The 15,708-nt window shown below is 47.3% G+C and overlaps 1 protein-coding gene across 3 annotated transcripts in view; it reads left to right on the forward strand.

The window, feature by feature from the left end:
- Positions 1–15,708, forward strand: part of Ccdc149 (coiled-coil domain containing 149) — a 94,853-nt gene that overhangs the window by 73,490 nt on the left and 5,655 nt on the right. For all 3 annotated transcript variants that reach the window (XR_007980225.1, XM_052199203.1, XM_052199204.1), the window contains exons 10-11: positions 3,512–3,588; positions 10,528–10,644. Coding sequence is in view for 2 of the 3 variants with exons in the window: in XM_052199203.1 (XP_052055163.1) it covers positions 3,512–3,588; positions 10,528–10,644 (194 nt within the window). In the remaining variant the exon portion in view is untranslated. The remainder of the gene's footprint in view (positions 1–3,511; positions 3,589–10,527; positions 10,645–15,708) is intronic.

The following is a 15,708-nucleotide window of genomic DNA, read 5'->3' on the forward strand; positions in this document are numbered from 1 at the left end:
TCCCTTCATCGTCTGATACCCCCCCCCCCCCCACCTAGGGTAGATCACATTTCCCATGTACTTCCGTCTGTGACCACTTCCGGGAAGAAGTGGACCCGTCCCATCAGCACTCCTCTCCCTCTGGCTTCCAGGCTCTATCTTTCCCGTTCCTTTCCTGGTTCCAGACCTTTCTTGCCTCACCCTGTTGGCAAGTAGATCTCCTCCCTGACCCGTTGCTCATGTGCTCATCTCTTCCTGGTGTTGCCATGTGGCCATTTGCCTCTCCCGCGGCCTCAGCTCCTCCGTCTCCTCCTTGTGGTCCTGCTTCTTTGGTTTCCCCGCATCCTCACTGGACTGTTGGGTGCCTCTTCATTTTCCTGGACGATTGCCCACTTAGTGGGCAATCTACTCCCAGTTCTTGTCCATCTTCAACTTCACGTGAGGACCACTTCCTAAGCTCCTCTCTGCTGCCTAGAACACCTCAGACGTTCTGGCTCCCCAGAACCTCTGATTAAAAGTCAGAGTGTTCTCAGCCTGTTCACAGGCTCCGGCTTCTTCAGAGGTCCCACCAGGCTCTCTGCTTCTGTCTTTTTCATCGGTTGCCAATTTTTCTCCCCGCTTAGGTGTTATTAGGCTTAGTTTTTGCCTGAGTACCAGCTGTGTGACCCTGAGTGAGTCATTGCCCTCTGTGAGCTTCAAGTTCCTCATCTACAAATCAAGGACTGCCTAGCTAGGTGCAGAAAAGAAAAACACACACCCAAAAAAGCAAAACAAAATGCAGGGCATTGTATGCATTCTTCAGGGGCATAATGCCTGACTGGGATCAAATGCTGGATACATATCAGCTGTCCTTGGGTTTCATATCCCATGGTGTCTGTGTGTCCACCCGCAGGCTTTTCTCTAGGAACAGGGAAAGGGGCTTCTCCTTTCAATTTTCCCTCCAGCCTGTAGCACAGAGGTAGATCGCAGGAGCTGAGTGCAAATTGCTCAAACTTCCTGAGCTGGATTTGTTCTTATCTCTTTCCATCCTGAGAGCTGCCAGCCACTGTGGCAGTCTCTTATACCAGCTCCCGTGACCCCTGCCCACATCTCTGTGTGAGGCAGGCAGGAGGTCCCTTCCGGCCATGCAAAGCAACTTGAGTTGTATTTTGCACATCACATCACCTATGGCTATATCTGTATTTCTATGAGCACAGTTTTTAAGGATCCTGTACTTGTGCTCATAATTAAGAATCTAAGAAGGGTTGTCTTAAAGTTCCACTGAGGGGGTATGGGTTACGATTCTGGGAAACGCATCTTGGGTTGTATTTTTGACATCACCTATGGCTATATCCATATTTCGATGAGCACAGTTTTTAAGGAGTAATTACATGAGAAAGAATGTAAAGAGGGTTATTTGATAGTGCCACCAAGGGTGTGTGTGTGTTAAGAACATGAAGTTCAGAGGCTGAGACAGGCTTGCGATCGGGTCCAGACTCATCACTGAGTCTTGCATGTAGTTTAGGCCAAACTAACTAACTTCTGAACTGGGTAAATGTTTAGCATGTCTTGTGCCTCATACTGAGGACTCTGGGAAAATTAGTTGTCATTTGTGGCAGTAAAGTCACTATTATTGGTGGTTCTGTTGCTGCTGTTACCATAACTTCTGGATGGCATAACTTACCTCCAGCCCTGCATCAGGTGCTGGTATCAGACCAATAAACAGAGCTACCACTAATAAACTCAAGCAGGATATCTTCAAGTAGAATGTGAGGGCTCAGGGTCCCAGTCCCTCCACTCATTCCATTTCTGGGAGAATTGGCTGGGTTCTCCAGAAACAGCAGGAGCAAAGCCTCTGCTCTCTACCTGAAATCCAGCTCAGGGCATCCCTCAGCATCACCAGCATCACTGAAGAGTGGAGTCGTTGCCTTTGTTCTCAGAGGCAGCTGCAGGCGTGTGACCTGACCTCATTCAGAAGCAAGCATGAGCTTGAGCACTGTGGTGATTGCCCGTCAGACCATCAGCAGGGAGAAAGGACACCAGGATCAGAAGATCTGGGCAAAATCCTGAAAGGCTGATTACCAGCAGTGGCCGTGGAAGGGTCACAGGTGTGACAGCAAAACAGACCCAACAGATGGAGCAAGATCTGAAGTAGTTGGTGAGCAGCCTGCAGACTGTGAGACCTAAGGAACCGAGGGAAAGATGAGCTCTAGTAACTAGATGAACCAAACCATGGAGAGCACCGGCAGTTCCCCTGTGAACTCCAAGGGAAGATTAAGCTACTGCAGGTCGATTCAGGTAAAATCAGGATGAACTGAGCTGAATATATGTGCGGCTATATATGCATATTCATGGCCCTGAACGTATGTGGGTGTGCGCAGCTATCTCTGGAATAGAAAGAGACGTAGGAGAATAATTCTGCTGCTCTAATTTATCCCACTGAAAGGAATGGTGAATTTGCTATTAAGGAGATTTTCATGTCGCTTCAGCACAGCAGTGCCAAGAAAATTGCCCAAATAAAAATAAAGGCTGGTTTCCATTTCCAGACCACCGGAAAGCAAGGTTTTAGATGACTGTCAATCATTTCTCAGCTCTGTTTAATGTTTGGAGCAAAGGAGCAGATGTTTACCTATGCATGTATAAAAGCACGCCTCCCGAGCACACCGTCTGATCTTTTCTAGTGTGCATTTCAGAACTTAGATATGGCAGCGAGTCAGAATGGTGTATGGAAGTCAGAGGAAAACTTGCCAGAGTCAGTTCTCTCCTTCCACCGTGTGGGTCCTGAGAATCGAACTCAGATCGATGAGCTTGCCGTCAAATGCCTTTACCTGCCGAACCATGACACAGTCCCACTGGGAGAAATGGAAAGCCCATGTGATGGGGTACACTGTACGAAATTCCTAAATAATTAACGAAAACATTATGTAGGGGAAAACAAGAAAACTCTCGGGAAATTCTTCTTCCTTAACTTTTCCATAGATGATTGCAGATTATGGAAAAAGACAAAGCATGGGTTTAATTACACACACTCACTGGCCACCTACACTGTACCAGACATTGCTCTTGATATCCAGGGCATGTGCATCAGTAAGACCTAGGGTGGGGCTTTGAAAACTGATCTTATTACTATTGCATCTGAAAAAACATTGCCAAGTGTGTCAATCTGTCTTCCCTACTGGTTCCAGAAATCAAACATGCTCTCAAAGAGGGTCTGATGCTCCTAAGGGCATTCAAAATCAGTTGTCATCTTTAGCAATGAGCACTTCTCAAATGGAAATTCCTTATGATGTTTTGGGCAGTGGTGGAATAATTGTCTCACCTCCAGGGAACTGCCTCGTATAATGGAACTCAACTGAAAAATGTGTGCATGTTTTGTGGTATTTTCTATTTCCACGTGAACTTCCAATAGAGTGTGGATCATGGGCACACATAAACCTACATGCTACCTACCTTTCTAGATCTTAAATCCATCGACTTTCCTATTCCCTACCACCTAGGTGCAAGCACTGACAAGTGACTCCATCTTCTCTTATTATTTCCTTGCCTTTTCTAGGATCCTAGGGAATCGAGTGGCAGAGCTGGAGAAGAAGCTAAGGACTCTGGAGGTTTCTGGTTTGTGGAGTCTTCCAGGTAAGCAGAAACTTAGGAACAGTGGCTTTCATCTTGTTTAGGATTTCGTTCACCTTTTGAAAGAACTTTCTCATATAACTTACTGAGAAGGTTCTGCCTGTTTGAGGCCCTTTGTATTGGAGCCTGTTGAGAAACAACTCACAAGTGTTTCAAAGTCAGAAACCCATCCATGGCAAATCCACGGAGGGGATAAAGTAGGAAATACAGAATGTATTTTCAAATTCTCATCAGTGGGGCACTGAAGTTTAGGTAGCCTAACTTCTCAAACTCTCAGTGTGTGTGTGTGTGTCTGTGTGTTAACCTTTGTGAATGCCCACGAGTTGTTTTATTTCTTATCAGTAGTCATCTTATAAAGATTCGTCCCATGTAACCTTCCCTCCTAAAACGAATGGGAGAATATACAAAGATTTGTTCAATTTAATCACCGGTCCTAAAAACGAATATAAGATCTTACAAAGATTTGTGCAATTTAATCATCAGTCCTAAAGTGGAATGTAAAACCGCACAAAGATTTGTTCAGTTTAATCACCAGTACTAAAAATGAAACGCCAACCGTTTCTCCGATCCAGATGTACTTCAGAGCCACCTTCCCCAGCCTTCCCCCTCTCAACGGTTTTATGTGGCTCGAAAACAAAAATTTTTCTCCCCACATTTGTCCAATGTGTGGGGAGCCGTAGTGTTTCTTGCTAATGAGCTATACTTATCCCGTTTATCCCAGTAAAATACCCCTCTCAGGAGACCCCGTCAGTTCTTCACTTTCCTCTTTACGCTGTTTGGAAACTTATATTTATCATTTTCTGCCGCCTCCTGGTTCCCTGGAAGGAACATTGTCTGGGTATTTTTAGTGTCTTACCCTTTCAGTGCAAAGCAGTCTCCTCTTCGCTCGGCTCCCGTGGGCTGCGTTCCTGTACGGATGAGAAATGAAAATCGCCACAGGGGAGGAGGTGGCCAACACCACGTTTTCCTCAGTGGAACTCTGAAGGGCTGCCTTAGGTTGCCTGCAAGTGTATTTCATAAATTGGAATTTTTTTGCAGCGATTCCTTGAACTGGATGTCAAAAGACCTCACAGAACTAATTAGTGGCGAGTGCCGTCCTGGGGGTTTGAATGGTCCATTTTGCACCAGCCGCTTTTGATTATGTTCAAACCGCATCTTCTGTGAAGGCCTTTCTTTTACTGCATTGAATTTCAACACAGACAGACAAATTTGTCATTTATTTGTGCAGTCAAATTGCTGTTTTTGTCCATGTACCGAAGCTTTGATTTTTTTTTCCCCCTCTCAAAATGACTTGGTGAATTTTCTCACTGTTTCGTTTGTGTGATTTATGTAAAAAGATGGAGGTTGAATGGGTGAATCAATGCTGGGAATTTCCTGTGTCTGGTGTTTGTTTGGTCAGGTGGGACTTCACTGGCTGTTCTACGATAATGACTATTTCTTCCTTCTTTTTGCTGCCGAAGGCCTGAGCTACAATGTTTCAGTCGGATTTGGGAGTATGTTCATTTTGAAATATTTGGGGTTTCTTGAAGCTAATATTGGGGGGCACGTGCTGTCCTCCATGTGTATAAATAGTAGAAATTTGTTATTCACCTTTCGGTGACTATTCTAGATATAATAACTTGTTGAAATAGGGCATTCAATTAGTGCACAGCAAGCATTAGTAAGTACAGTTAGCTTGAAGGACCAGCCTCAGTGGGTTTTATGCTGTGGGCCTGGAGGTTCCAGTCTCTGGCTACCACACAGATACAAAGGGAGCACAGGAAAGGGGGGAGGGAAAGAGGGAGGGAGGAAGAGAGGGAGGGAGGGAGAGGGGCACTTTTCCCCGTGGAGACAGCCTCACTTGGAGCACACATGAAGGATGTGTAGAGATAGCCTTGTGTTAGGGAGTTTGCAGTCCTGGAAAGTAAGGACAGGGGGTGGGGCATTGCTTCCTGTGTGAATCACATTGGCTGCCCAATTCCTGCTTTTGTGCATACTTGCAGGGCAGAGCGAAAAAGCAATGTGTTCTCTCCTCCACACACCTCCTCTGCCTCCCCCATCTTCTTTCTCGTCTACTCCCCAAGCAGCAGCTGAATCACAGTAGAAGTTTCTGAGTCCCAGGAGTTTGAGAGAACTGTCTTATTTACAAGCATCTCAAAGAGAACAATGTCTTCTCCAGAAAGTCAGTCCACCCGTGGGCTGGTACCCAGTCTGAGATGCAGCTCTGTGGATACAGCACCCTGCCAGACAGCCTGGCCTCTGGCCCCCTTAAATCTATAGTCTATCTAAGGAAGCAGGACGAATCTCCATCAAGCAGTGGTAGGGAAAACAGAAAGTATTCCAGGCTCAGCGTTGAATGAGTGCTCAGAACAGAAATACTATGGAGATGATGTAGAGAGTCATCTGATGCCCCTCTGTGAAGAACAGTCAAGAACAAGAAGATTCAGGATGACAAATACTTGGTATGTGTTAGGTACACCCATTCTCACACCCGCAATAGACATCGCTAATTGTATTAGTTAGGGTTTTACTGCTGTGAACAGATGCCATGACCATGGCGACATTATAAGGACAACATTTAATTGGGGCTGGCTTACAGGTTCAGAGGTTCAGTCCAATATCATCTAGGTGGGAGCATGGCAGCGTCCAGGCAGGTGTGGTGCAGGAGGAGCTGAGAGCCCAACATCTTGTTCTGAAGACAAGGAGGAGGAAACTGGCTTCCAGGCAGCTAGAGGAGGATCTTAATGCCCACACCCACAGTGACACATTTTTTTCCAACAAGGCCACACCTATCTCAACAAGGCCACACCCCCAAAAAGTGTCACTTCCTGGGCCGAGCATATGCAAACCACCACAGTAATCTATCATTTTCCCTATCTAGCATTTTCCCTTGCTGATGTGGCTGCTGTCTTCCATATCGGCCAGCTTCTAGTTAGAGCTGACTAGAAGAACACTTCCGGTTTTCCTAATCTAATCTGATGTGCTCATTTTAGTGCAGGAAACAGGAAGGGAGTTAGGTGACGTGTAAGGTCACATGTTTCAGGTTTCACAGGCTATCTTCTATGGGTGCTGGATGGCTGAAGTTCTGAGCCAAGATTCATAGGCAAATGATGTGAGTGGATACTGGTTTCGGAAGGCAGAAAAACCTCTTCCTCAACTGTAGTGGGCGGTCTAAGAGTCCATAAGACAGAAGGCTTCATGTGTCTCCACTTCCCCCCCTTCACTTCCTACCAACACCATCAAGTTTGATTTTGTTTTGTTTTATGAGACAGCCTCATGGATCCCAGTCTAACTTTGAACTTGCTATAGTAGCTGTGGATGATCTTGAACTTCTGATCCTCATTCACCTACCTCTGAAGTGTTGACCTCATAGGCATTTACTGTCACTCCTTGTACATCAGTGCTGTGGACTGAACCCAGGGCCGCATGCTTGCTAGACATGCTCCCAATAAGTTACATCCCCCAGCCTCCTCACAGAGTTCTTGATGGTGTTCGCTAGACTTGGGGTCATTTGTGATCTTGCTTGACCAATGGTACAGGCTAGAGCAAGAGGTTGCCTAGATAGCTGAGACTATTCCAAGCTGTTTTGCCTTCAGAGTGACAAAGCTCGTCTTCTATAAGGAAGACAGATGTGCAGGCCGTGCTCCCCAGCCAGGACTGATCCCTTTACTCTCACCTCCTGGGATCCTTCCCTCCGATATTCTCAGATCTATATAGGCAGCTCTGGGGAGTGTTGCCCCAGGTGTGTTCACAGGCAGCAGCACAGGGAACCAGGAGACTGCTCTTGGGTGAACCGTGGCTGCATGAGCATGAAGACTTGACTTTGAATCCCCAGCATCCATATGAAGCCAGGCCTGTTAGCACGCATCAGTAATCACATGCTCCTATGGCCGGGTGAGATGGGGAGTCACATGGACCAAAGAGCCTGGAATACACAGCAAATGCTAAAGTGATCCAGTCTCAAACCAAGGTGGGAGGCAAGGACCAACATCCAAGACTGTCTTCTAATTCCCATGTAAGAGCTAGGACACATTCCTCTCTCTCTCTCTCTCTCTCTCTCTCTCTCTCTCTCTCTCTCTCACACACACACACACACACACACACACACACACACACAGAGGTTGGGGGGACCCAGAAACAATCCACAGAAATACCAAAAGCCAGGGAACAGTCTGGCTAGAGGCGATGACAGTCTGGCCTTTTGAGATTTTTCATTTTCATTCTCTCTTCCTCTCCAGGCATCAGGCTGAGGAGAAAACTGTGGGGGTTGAGAGTGCTTGGTTCATTTTTAGAGGCAGGAGTGAGAGCTTCGGTGCCATATGGAGTCAGCTGAGCTCGTAAGCCACTCGAACCCCAGCTCAGTGAGAAGCCCAGGCCCCTCTTCTTTAAGTGTAAGAAGCAGATGAAAGCTTACACAGGCAGATTATCCAATTAGAGCTCAGCTCAGTGGCCACAGCTGCCTCCAGACCTTCAGAGAGACAGTGGAACTGCGAGCTTTCTAAGAAAGGCTTTGAATTTTTCAAACATGGCAAGAGTGACCAGACCCAGGCATGGTGCTGATGTGGGGCACCATCTCCAGGCACAAGTTTGGACAGGTTTGTCTTCTCACCCCACTGTGGCTGGCACAGACAAAGCCTGGTCTGTTTGTCTTCCCTACATGCCCTCTGCTCAAGTTTTTGCTGAAGTCTCTTGTGTTTGTGAGGAGCCACCCACAAATTCCCTTCCTAGGATGGAAGATGTCCTGGGATTTGTGGTGTCAAGGAGACATTCTATCCTAAAGAATTCCCATGAAAGGAAACCCTAGGCTACCTTGACCCCATGCCAGTTCCCACTCCTGTCTCTGCTTCTGATTCTTTGGCCACCAGGGCAGAGGTTGAAGACTGTTTTGCAACAGAGAGGATGGAGCCTCCTCAGGAGGCGGGTGAGCTGTAGGTCTACCTGCCTGAGTCAGATGGGCACGAAGAATAGGCCCGACCTCGACTTGTGGATGTGCTGTGTTGCTGTGATGGAGATAAGGAAAAGAAATCTGCCACAAGGCACCCGTTGCCTGATATGGTCCCTGTAGCCAGTCACCAAGAACCCGTGAAAGCATTTCTAGATGGTGTCTTGGCACTGTAGAAGTAGATGTCATTCTGGGGACTTCCTATGTCACCCTGAACCATAAATCTATAGTGTGCTTTGGAAAACCATTCCAGATAGTAGCACTAAAGTTTCTAGATTTATTCCATCAAAGGCAGCGGAAGTGCCTGTCACAACTTCAGGGTCAGATCCAAGTAGCTTCTCCTCAGCTGGCCTGACACACTCAGAAGACAGAAAATCCGAAGGCTATCGCCATTTGCCCAAGACAGCAGCAAGCACCAAGCAAGCCAGATGCCAGGACCCATTAGGCACTTCAGTCAGCGACACAGACATTATCAGACATTTAGTGAGTGCCTAATGTGTGGAGAACTCTCTAACACAAGTTTCTAAAAAGCAGAGGAACAGAGGAACACAGGGAGGAAACGTGCTTGGTTTCATCTGATTCTCCAAAGGAGGTGTAGACATCTGTTTTTACCCTAGTGGCCTTCTGGGCTCTGATTAATGGGAAAACAAATAAAATTGTAGAGCTTCTGAGAAAATTTTACTCTAAGCCAGACTGGAGCCCAAGCTGTACTCGTGAGCTGGAGCTTTTATTTTGGACCCAGTGGTTTCCACCTAGAAAATCCTTAAGCCTTTCAAGCTTAGAGTTGGCAATATATCATGCCCATGGTCTGGCTCTCCTGACCTTGTAGGTGGCATTGCTGTTTGTCCATGCATTTGATGCCAATGCATCTGTTTGTGCTTGCCATCTTCAAAGCTATTCTTCCCTGCTACCCATCTGTGTGGCCTGCTCTGCCCTCCGTAATGGAAGAACAGTGCATTTCCCTCTGCCCTCTCATTCCCTCAAAACCTTCTCCACGCTCTTTGGGGAGTTCACACTCATAGGCATAACTCAAAGTTATGCTGTGTGTATGTTCCCAGTGGGAATACAGCTGGGATAAGGTGGAGGACTTGATCCCACCTGCCTTATGACAGAAATGCATAGTTGACATGACCAGATGCAATCAGGTGGGAGTTCTTGCTGATGTCAGTGGGTGACATTTGTGGAAGGCTTGCCTAAGCCCTGAAATATTCTCCCAACCAGTTCATGTTGTCTTCACAACCACCCATAAGGAGAAGACTGAGGCTAAGAGAGGGAAAGTGACACTCTTGCTGTCATCCAGTTAGCAGATGACTCTATCCAGACCACATCCCTCCCAAGCTCCCTACTGCTGCTACTGCCGCTGTTGGGCCACCCAACTGCTGCTCAGTTCCTCTCAGACAGACAACCTGCCCTTTATTGGAGGACCCCTGTGGGCAGTGTTCTTGAGTCGGAGAAATGAGTCAAGGGGAATGAGCACGGATACAGCCCTGCTCCATCCTCACACTGCTGATCCCCTGACTACTTGTACTGACCACAACTGAAGGGATTTCCCAACCAAATAGCTAGCTCATTGTGCGGGAGTATCTTAGTTTCATTTCTGATGCTGTGATTAAAAAAAAAAAAAGTCTTATAAAAGCAACTTAGGAGAGAAAGGGTGTATTCAACTTACAATTCTAGATTGTGAGGAAGCCAAGGTGGCAGGAACTTGAAGCATCTAATCACAGTCCCAGTTAAGGGCAGAGAGAGAGAGACCATGTGCATGCTTGTACTCAGCTAATTTTCTTTACTTTTATAGAGTTCAAATCGCCTGCCTAGGGAATGGTGCCACCCACAGTGGGCTGGTCTTTCCGCCTCAATCAATTTTGTTAAAATAATACCTGAGAGTCCAACCTGATCTAGGCATCCCCTCTTCCCAGGTGATTCTACAGTGTGTCACATTGACAGTAAAAAATGTTACAGCTTATAATGTTACCCAGCTAAACCAGTGACATGACAAGATAACCTTCTCATCTTCCTCACAGGGGGCAAGGACACCATACTGCTCAGTGACCAGACTCTCCCCACTATACAGAGGTCCAAGTCCCCACTGTTGAGGTTTGTGGAACAGCCCACTGAGAATAAGCAGAGTGCCGGAGATGGTAAGTGTTGCCAAATTTGTTGCCTCTTCCTGGTCTGTGATCTCTACAGAACGCATGCCAGTGCCAGCAGGTTCTCATTCTACAGCTCCTCTAGGACTCCAGGACAACATCCTCACTACACACACACACACACACACACACACACACACACACACACACACTTTCTATCTGCTGCTACGATCTTCTAATTCTCAGGGCCTAAACTTCCCCAGCACTGGGTGGTGTTTTTCAGTATGACATCATCATCAAATCTCCATCTCCCTGCTTCCTCCGCCCCCCCCCCATCTCCTTGATTACTCAGACTTGAAACCTTGTAATCCTCGACTCCTGTTAGTATCTCTTCCGCACCCACATCTGGCCAGTAACCAAAGTCTTTCCGTGGGCTTTCTCGGACCTCCCATTTGGTGGTTCAGTCTGGTTGTGTCATCGGAGACTCCACTCCTAGATTCCCCGCTTCCAACCCATCCTGTTCCCATTTTCATCCTTCAGCTGTTCACTCAAGCCCTGGAAATACCTTGCCATCTCATTCCACCCTGCTCAGAGTTTCCGAGTTACACTTAGCTGTCGTGACTTAGAATCTCGCTAGTCAGACTGATCTAGTCCGCCCTCCTCCCCTGATGACCGAATGACCTTTTAGCAAGGTGGACTGACCAGATCTGTTATTTAGCTTGTCCTGTGAAATGAGCCAGCTCACAGCTTAGAGCTTGGAGCTTCAGCAAGAAGATATAGAACTCAATCTAGGGCCAGCAAGTTTCACCCAGCCTCTTCTAACTATTCAGATCGCTTAGCACAGTGCCGGAATGGTAAATGGAGACGGCATTTCTAGGTTTTCAACAGAAACATTCTTAGGTACCCATGGAAGAAGCCCTGGAGAACAGCTCCTTACCCTGGTGAATCAACACTGGCCAGAAAGCAAAACTGGGTCTTTGCAGCCTGCAGCATATGGCCTCCGGTGTGCTCGCTCTGTGTGGCCGCCAGTGCACTGTGTGTGGCCTCTGGTGCGTTGTGTGTGACCTTGTATTGTGCCTGGTGGTCATGGCACGCTGGCAGCCTATGTCCCCATGGAACACCAAAGCCTCTCTCTGCTCTGAGTTTGCTGAGCCTCTGGGTAGCCTGGGCCTGCTGCACAGAAATGGACTCTGGCTGTCTCCATCTTCACAAGTGATTCAAAATGATAGCTTCCAGGGTCCCATCATCCATGCGCATTGTTCTTTTCTGTACTGAGCCAGCATGCAGTGGGAATAAGGATGCGTTCTCCAAGAAGCTGTCAGTGTCCCAATGGCCTCCTCACTGCTGTGGCCTGATTAATCCCAACTGAAGGCTGCCACACGCAGAACAAGCAAAACCCAGACAGACAGCCGACAAAGATGGGCCTATGAGCAGGGTGGGACACATATTTAGGGGACTAACCATCTCAACACTATTTCTTCTTCATTCTTTAGAGAGAAAAAAAAATATTTTTCTTTCCACTCTGTCATGAAGCATTTGCCTCGTCCTTATTGATGTCTGTTTTGTGACTAATAATTATTAATGATATTAATTCTGTTTGTGACAGCGGCCCAGAATAATTACTATTATTTGCAGTAATATTTTCCAACTTTGGGCTAATTCATAAGCCTTTTATGGAAACGTCAGTGTTATGAGTCTGTAATTAGAGCAAAAGTAAGGCTTCCCACGGCTGGCTTAAGAGTTAACACCTCAGAATCTTAGCGTTCAAAGAGAGTTGGTTCCCATAGCAAAGGAGCAGAGGTCTTAGTGAAGGCATGATGGCTGTCACGTGTTTAAGAACTTTTCTGTGTGTGTTAATAATTGACTTAACTATGCTGTTTTTAGTGCCTTCTAGATAAACACAGGGAAAGGGGGGGTGGTAATCCCAATTTCCTGGCGTGTATTGTTCTAGTCCCAAGTCATGCTATCCAGTCTCTCTCAGGAAAGCCAAGTAAACAGGAGCAGACAACAGAAGCTCAGGCAGTGTCCACCGTCCCCTTCAGGAGTCTGCCGTCTCTCCTGGTGTCCACCAACCCCTTCAGGAGTCTCTCCTGGTGTCCACCAACCCCTTCAGGAGTCTCTCCTGGTGTCCACCGTCCCCCTCAGGAGTCTGCCATCTCTCCTGGTGTCCACCATCCCTCTCAGGAGTCTGCCGTCTCTCCTGGTGTCCACCATCCCCTTCAGGAGTCTGCCGTCTCTCCTGGTGTCCACCGTCCCCCTCAGGAGTCTGCCGTCTCTCCTGGTGTCCACCGTCCCCCTCAGGAGTCTGCCGTCTCTCCTGGTGTCCACCGTCCCCCTCAGGAGTCTGCCGTCTCTCCTGGTGTCCACCGTCCCCCTCAGGAGTCTGCCGTCTCTCCTGGTGTCCACCGTCCCCCTCAGGAGTCTGCCGTCTCTGCTGGTGTCCACCATCCCTTAGACACCCGGCATCCCCTTTCATGGTTGCATTTAGCCTGTAATGATAACAGTGGGACTAGCTTCCTCATCCCCTGAACAAACTTTTAGAATAAAATGTTTCCCAGCTAACCTCAAAGGAGGGGGAAGAGAAGTAGGAGAAGAAAGAGGAGGGGGAGAAGGGGGGAAGAAGATAGATAGTGGTGACAAGATTCGCACATCTAGACAGGATTGGAATATCAGAGAAGGAAATAGCACGGGGCAAAGCAGCAGCAACCAAGAGGCCCTGGCATAATTCATCCCGGCTCCCTTTAGATGTAAATGAGGGTGGCAAAGGTCTCACCTGAGCTACGCTAGAAACACACTGCCGATGGTTTAGGGGTGAGGCAGTACTGAGGAAGGTTAATTAATTTTTCAGGGGCAACAGAATATACTATTAACTGTCTCGGGAGAAGTGATTTCATGGGAGTAATTTGCAGAAGGAGTTTATTCATCTCACACGGGTGAGAAGTGCAGCAGCAGGAAACCCCAGAATTCACTCTTTTTAACTAACGCTCCCCGAGATCGTTCTGACTCAGTGTTTCTCGGGCTCCTCCATAACCACTATGAGAATTTCCATCTGTTAGTATGGAATTGATGTGATTGCTTCCCTGAACCACCTTGGATGTAGCTAAATATTTGTAGGAGTTAGACATCTCCACTCCTTTCAGAAATTTGGAGAAGTTTTAGCATAGTTACCTGAATATACCTTAAAATGAATACTATAAATTTAAGTTGCTTTCATAAAGTGATGCATGGTATTTAGGATGTATGCTAATAGATTCACTTTTTCATGAATTCATGTATAAGTCCATATATTCAAGCACTTAGTAAGATATTTATTGGGTCTCTGCCATAGAACACTTGCGGAAGTTAAAAAATTATTCAGGCAAGACTTTGTACTTAAGGCAGTTAGTTATAAGTAACAATTTGAGGTGAGGGGGAAGGAAGGAAGGAGAGGGAGGGGGGAGAGAGAGAGAGAGAGAGAAGGAGGAGAGAGAGAGAGAGAGAGAGAGAGAGAGAGAGAGAGAGAGAGAGAGAGAGAAGTTCCAGGAGGCCTAGACTTCCCCTGTGGGAAGTCTGTGACTAGGAACAGGGCTTTCCGCCATATTTAATCTTCATGGAGGAGGTGGGGGCTGGGCTGCCCCTCAAAGGCTCCCTTTGGAACAGAGAAGGGAAAGAGTGAGCAATTGCTCCAGGGAGAGGGGAAGTCAGTCAACAACAGCCCCAGGAGAGGTGAGGGAGAGGGGCTGGCCAATGTAGCTGGATGGAGGGGTGCAAGGTGAGGAGCTGGGGTGTGGGGTACAGAGAGACACAGGTGTGGAGGCAGGAACAAGGTTATAGGCCTGAGCTCTGTCCCCCAGAATCTGCAGCCTCTGAAGGCTTTCTCTATGGAGGAAGACATGATGAGATGTGCTCTTTAAGGTCACGGTACTTCCCACACTACAGTGGGAACCCCCATCACCTGGGACCCTATGAAAGTGCGACCCTATGAAAGTGTGCCTTCTGAGGCCAGTAGATGAGGGGTGGGGCCTGAGACTCGGCTGCTCTAAGCACATCCATGGACCCAGTCAAATGGCCAGACTGCAGCAAGGCCCCTGGCTTGGTTGGAGGATGAACTTATTGGGAACTGTGCACACTGGTATTTTGACTGAACACATCACAACAGGTTTTGGTTATTTATTATCTATCTATCTGTCTGTCTGTCTGTCTGCTTATCAGTTCAAGGATTGATTATATCATATCTGTGTTCATGTATTTCATTGTAAGGACAAGGGCCAGGATCATTTTCCAGGATGTGATTTGTGGGGAACAGTGACACACGGTATCCATAACTAAATACAGACTTGAAAATGAGATTTAAAAAATTGGTCAAAAGTCTGGCCCTGGAGTTCTGTGGTTATCCTAAAGGCTGAGGAAAATGAAATGGCTCCTTTTAAATGTGAAAAAAAAATCAAATTTGTATCAGGAGAACTAGACAGAATAGGTTTGCAGACAAAAGGCAAGACTTGTCTTTCCCAGGTGAAGCCTGTTCAGTGTGTGTTTACACCCACGGTGCCCACAGTGTGGTACCCACAGGGAGCAGGCACCAGGTCCTCAAAGGAAAGGAGGAAGGGCATGTGTACTAGAGATCAGTGTTCTCCAAGGGAACCGATTAATCACACCTCCCGTGATGAAAGCATTTTGCAGACGGGATTCATCTATGGATCTTGAGGTGAGAAGATGATCCTAGATTATACATATGGTTCAGTCCTAAATGGATCATCTTACAAGATGAAGGCAAGGGAGGGTGTAGCCCCAGTAGATAAGATAAGGACATATAGTTATGCTGATGGGCACTGGAAGAATCCTTCCACAAGCCAAGAAGCCACCAAACCCTGGGAAAAGTGAAGAACAGATCATGCCCTTGAGTCACCTGGGGACTGAGCTCCTGTTCTGCCCAGGGAGACCCACTTAGGACTTCTGGGCTCCAGAGCTATAAGAAAACAGATGTGTGTGTGCTAAGTAGGTGGTCATCTGTTACAAGCCACAAAACATCAGTCTGTGTGCACCCAGAAGTCGACTGGAAACAACAAAACCGTGCTGTCGCAGAAACCACAAACAGTCAGAGAGAGGGGGACGCTGTGGCTGGTGGAAACAGGAGGC

This window comes from Apodemus sylvaticus, chromosome 11 (genome assembly GCF_947179515.1).
Source record: "Apodemus sylvaticus chromosome 11, mApoSyl1.1, whole genome shotgun sequence".
In the NCBI taxonomy this organism is placed as follows: domain Eukaryota; kingdom Metazoa; phylum Chordata; class Mammalia; order Rodentia; family Muridae; genus Apodemus; species Apodemus sylvaticus.